This window comes from Salmo salar, chromosome ssa05 (assembly GCF_905237065.1).
Source record: "Salmo salar chromosome ssa05, Ssal_v3.1, whole genome shotgun sequence".
Classification (NCBI taxonomy): Eukaryota; Metazoa; Chordata; class Actinopteri; order Salmoniformes; family Salmonidae; genus Salmo; species Salmo salar.
The window spans coordinates 69438204-69443203 of NC_059446.1; the positions used below are offsets into that span (position 1 = coordinate 69438204).

Below are 5000 nucleotides of genomic sequence, written 5' to 3' on the forward strand. Positions count from 1 at the left end.
CACACAACCACTCACACAACCACTCACACAACCACTCACACAACCACTCACACAACCAGACACACAACCAGACACACAACCAGACACACAACCACTCACACAACCAGACACACAACCACTCACACAACCACTCACACAACCACTCACACAACCAGACACACAACCACTCACACAACCAGACACACAACCAGACACACAACCAGACACACAACCAGACACACAACCACTCACACAACCAGACACACAACCAGACACACAACCAGACACACAACCAGACACACAACCACTCACACAACCACTCACACAACCACTCACACAACCAGACACACAACCACTCACACAACCACTCACACAACCACTCACACAACCACTCACACAACCACTCACACAACCAGACACACAACCACTCACACAACCACTCACACAACCACTCACACAACCACTCACACAACCAGACACACAACCAGACACACAACCACTCACACAAACAGACACACAACCAGACACACAACCACTCACACAACCACTCACACAACCAGACACACAACCACTCACACAACCACTCACACAACCAGACACACAACCAGACACACAACCACTCACACAACCAGACACACAACCAGACACACAACCACTCACACAACCAGACACACAACCAGACACACAACCAGACACACAACCAGACACACAACCACTCACACAACCACTCACACAACCACTCACACAACCAGACACACAACCACTCACACAACCACTCACACAACCACTCACACAACCACTCACACAACCACTCACACAACCAGACACACAACCACTCACACAACCACTCACACAACCAGACACACAACCAGACACACAACCAGACACACAACCAGACACACAACCAGACACACAACCACTCACACAACCAGACACACAACCAGACACGAGCCACCATTACATTACCATGATTTCAGTTCAAACTGCAATGCCCTGTACAGACAGGTGGCAAGGAGGCTGAACTCCAAACTGTGTGTGTGTGTGTGTGTGTGTGTGTGTGTGTGTGTGTGTGTGTGTGTGTGTGTGTGTGTGTGTGTGTGTGTGTGTGTGTGTGTGTGTGTGTGTGTGTGTGTGTGTGTGTGCGTGCGTGCGTGCGTGCGTGCGTGCGTGTGGCTGCGTATGTTCAACAGGTGTGAAGGGATGCATACGTGTGTGAGCCGAGAGAGAAGGGTAGAGAGAATGTATGTAGGAGAAAGACATGTCTCTGTGTGTGTTGGCCACTTAGCTTGTATGGTTCCCATCTGCCTCTAATGAGGAACCTACAGTCCAGTGTGTGGGTTGTGTTGCTACAGTATGTCAGTCACTCTCTATTAGGACTGTGTTAGGCTAATGGCTGCTAATGATAATCATGAGAACAGTCCAAACACCAAGCTCATTTACCGCTCTCCCTTCCTGTGTCCATGTCAATTAATAACAGCATTTGTTTCTCTCTCTCTTCGTCACCATCTCTCTCTCTCTCTCTCTCTCTCTCTCTCTCTCTCTCTCTATCTGTTTCTCTACATCGCTCCCACTCCTGATGCTACTCAGAGCCATGTTATATGACTCTGCCGCTACTATCCTTCAGAAGCACACTAGCATTCATGAGTCATGACTACACCACAATATAATTCATGTATCTCACGTCTGTGTATACTGACTGTCAATGGAGCGGAATCAGTAGTTGTTTACTTGCTTTTCTGTGAATGTTGCGGTTTGTATTGAGGCGAGGTTGAAACTAAATGTCTCTCTCTCTCTCTCTCTCTCTCTCTCTAGCGCGTTGCCAGGCGGTACAGGCTGAGAATGTGACAGTGTTGGAGGGAGGGACGGCCCAGATCTCCTGTCGTCTGCAGAACTATGACGGCTCCATCGTGGTCATCCAGAACCCTCGCAGACAGACCCTCTTCTTCAACGGCACACGAGGTGTGTGTGTGTGTGTGTGTGTGTGTGTGTGTGTGTGTGTGTGTGTGTGTGTGTGTGTGTGTGTGTGTGTGTGTGTGTGTGTGTGTGTGTGTGTGTGTGTGTGTGTGTGTTATGCATGTTTGTGTGTGTTTTGCATGTATATGTGTGTGTGTGAGAGAGCGAGACAGTGAGGTTTCAACATTCATCTCTGTGGTCAGGGTTTGATGAACCAGTCAAGCCCAAGAAGCCACCAGATCAATGTGGTTATGCGGGAGGTCAACCTATGGAACCCATTAGCTGGCCTCTAGTTTTAACAAGGTCTCAGTTCATTATGGAGGAGTACATTCTAGGACTTCTAAACTGCATACTCCCCTCCCTACCTCATTACGCAATAACAACATTGATCAGACCTCTTCTGCCAGATGAAAGCAGTGTATTGAAGCCTTCCGTCCAACTAGCCCTCTCTGTCAGATCACCAGTTCACACTATTAACTATTTAGTGCCGCTCGCTCCCTGGGGAGGAGAACCTTTTTTCTGTCTGAAAGCATGATGGACCTTAATAGGACAGAGTCAGAGAGAGAAGGGGGAGAGAGGGGTTAGGTATTGTAGGGTATGAGTTTACCTCTCTCTCTCTACTCTCTCACACACACACACAGATGCACATACATACATACATACACACACACACACACTCTGCAGGGCGATTCCATGCTACCCATTACCATTAGTGCAGGGAGCATGGTAACCCATGGTGTTTCTGGCAGCCTTCCGTGCCGAACCATTCCCCTCTATAACTGTAGAAAGGTCCTGCACTGTTAGGTAAAGGGAATGAGGCAATGAGCTGTCCAGCTACAGCACTAAACCAATGGGCTCTGATGAAGCTCGTGTCTCAAATGGCACACTATTCCCTTTATAGTGCACTACTTTAAACCTGAGAATCTGGTCCCCATAGAGATCTGGTCAATAGTAGTGCACTATATAGGGAATCTGGTGCTGTTATGGACACACATAAGGTCTTTTATTAGGCTGTCCAGCATAGAAACAGACTATAGGAACAGTAATAGACCTGTTCAAGAGGACTCTGTGGAGGAATCCCATCTATCTCCTCTAGCTCAGACTGCCTGTGGATCCCATCTATCTTCTCTAGCTCTGACTGCCTGGCATGCAAATAAGCTGGGACAAAAGGTGAAATAGGACTTGAACAAAGCTGTGACATTTAGTTGCCATTTAGTGTTTTTCTGTCGGGAATCACTCTCACATTCAGGGAGCTTTGTGAAATAGTATTCGAAGGCAAATGTAGACTGTTTTTCTCTCTGTCTACAATAAATTCCTCTGTGTTTCACACAGACACACAACACACACGCACACACTAAACCTCTGATATAATGAATGATGCTGTGAAATGGTGGAGTATTACACCAGGGAAGAGAGAAGGCATTCTCCCTCTGCAGAAGCAAACACAAAAGAGCAGGGAGAAAGGGACTAGAGGAAAGCGAGGGAGGTAGAGAGGAAAGAGAGGGGGGAATAGAGGGAGGAAGAGAGGGAGGTAGAGAGGGAGGTAGAGAGGAAAGAGAGGGGGAATAGAGGGAGGAAGAAGGGAGGTAGAGAAGAAGAGGTAGAGAGGAAAGAGAGGGGGGAATAGAGGGAGGAAGAGAGGGAGGTAGAGAGGAAAGAGAGGGGGGAATAGAGGGAGGAAGAGAGGGAGGTAGAGAGGAAAGAGAGGGGGGAATAGAGGGAGGAAGAGAGGGAGGTAGAGAGGAAAGAGAGAGGTTGTGCAGTCAGTCAGTCAGTCGATACAAAGTGGGTTGGGGAAGGTTTATGAGACAATGGCCATCGAGTCCCTGTCACACTGACAGTTATTAGCATTATTTGTTATTATCATGATTTTCTCACAATAGATGTTTCCCTTTCTCTGACCACGAAAGAAACATCGTTTTGCTCTCCTATGTCCGTTCTCTAGGTTCTCTCTCTTCTCACTGCCTCTGTGGTTGCTATGATGCTATGGCCTTGGTCAGCAGGTCACAGTGGATTGTTGGATTAACTGTTTAATTCTTCTCCTCCTTCACTATCCCCTTTTCAATTCTTCTATTCACTCTCCTCCTCCTTGTTACTACCCCGGTCCTCTTTTCTTTTGGCCTTGCTTTTCTTTCCATATATTTATGTGTTTATCTCCAATTGTGGTTTTCCTATTGTGTCTTGACCCCCCCCCGATACTGTCTGTCTCCCTCTCTCCCTCCTTCCCTCCCCAGCGTTGAAGGACGACCGTTTCCAGATGGTTCTCTTCACTCCCCGACTGGTGCGCATCACCCTCACCAACGTGAGCGTGTCGGACGAGGGCGGCTACTTCTGCCAGCTCTACACCGACGACACCCACCACCAAGTGGCCACGCTGTCCGTGTCCGTCCCTCCCGACACCCCCACGGTGGAGGTGAAGCAGGAGGCCGTGGAGGGGGGCGAGGTGGAGCTCACCTGCCTGTCGCTGCGCAGCAAGCCCCCCGCCACGCTGCGCTGGATCAGGGACCGCCGGGAGATACCAGGTCTGTCCATTCTTTGAAGATCTATCACTATGTCGCTCTGTCATTCTATCGATCAGTATCTGTCTGTCTCTGTCTTTGTTCAGTCATACCTCTCTCTCTGCCTCTCTCTCTGTTCACTTCCTGCATTCCCTATCTATCCGCCTGCCTGTCCCTGTGTCAATCTATCCATCTATCTTTCTCAAACTCCATCATACTCTCTCCTTTTCTGTCCAGCCTTCTATCTACCTTCCTCTTTATTCCCCATCTGATAAGACTTCCATCCAGCTATCACCATTTTATCTGTCCTTCTGTCCATCTCTTTCTGTCTGTTTGTCTGTCCCGCTGTTTACCCTCTGTCTGTCCTGTTATACTCTCCACCTCTCTCTTTTTTCTCTCTTTCTTTTTTCTCTCTCACTCCCATCCCGTCTCTCCGTCTTAATCTCTAACTCAGCACGTCTCTGTGCCCTTACACTCTGTCCTTTCCCTCACTCCTCTTCTCTTCACCCCGTCTTCCTCTCCTCCTCTTCTCTTTCTCTGTCTCCTCCTTTCATGCCGTGTTCACAAAGA

The 5000-nt window shown here is 48.6% G+C and overlaps 1 protein-coding gene across 5 annotated transcripts in view; it reads left to right on the top strand.

The window, feature by feature from the left end:
* LOC106605679 (cell adhesion molecule 4) overlaps positions 1-5000 on the top strand; it is a 147382-nt gene that overhangs the window by 116767 nt on the left and 25615 nt on the right. For all 5 annotated transcript variants that reach the window (XM_045718680.1, XM_045718681.1, XM_045718683.1 and 2 more), the window contains exons 2-3: positions 1792-1938; positions 4167-4454. In XM_045718680.1, coding sequence (XP_045574636.1) covers positions 1792-1938; positions 4167-4454 — 435 coding nt within the window. The remainder of the gene's footprint in view (positions 1-1791; positions 1939-4166; positions 4455-5000) is intronic.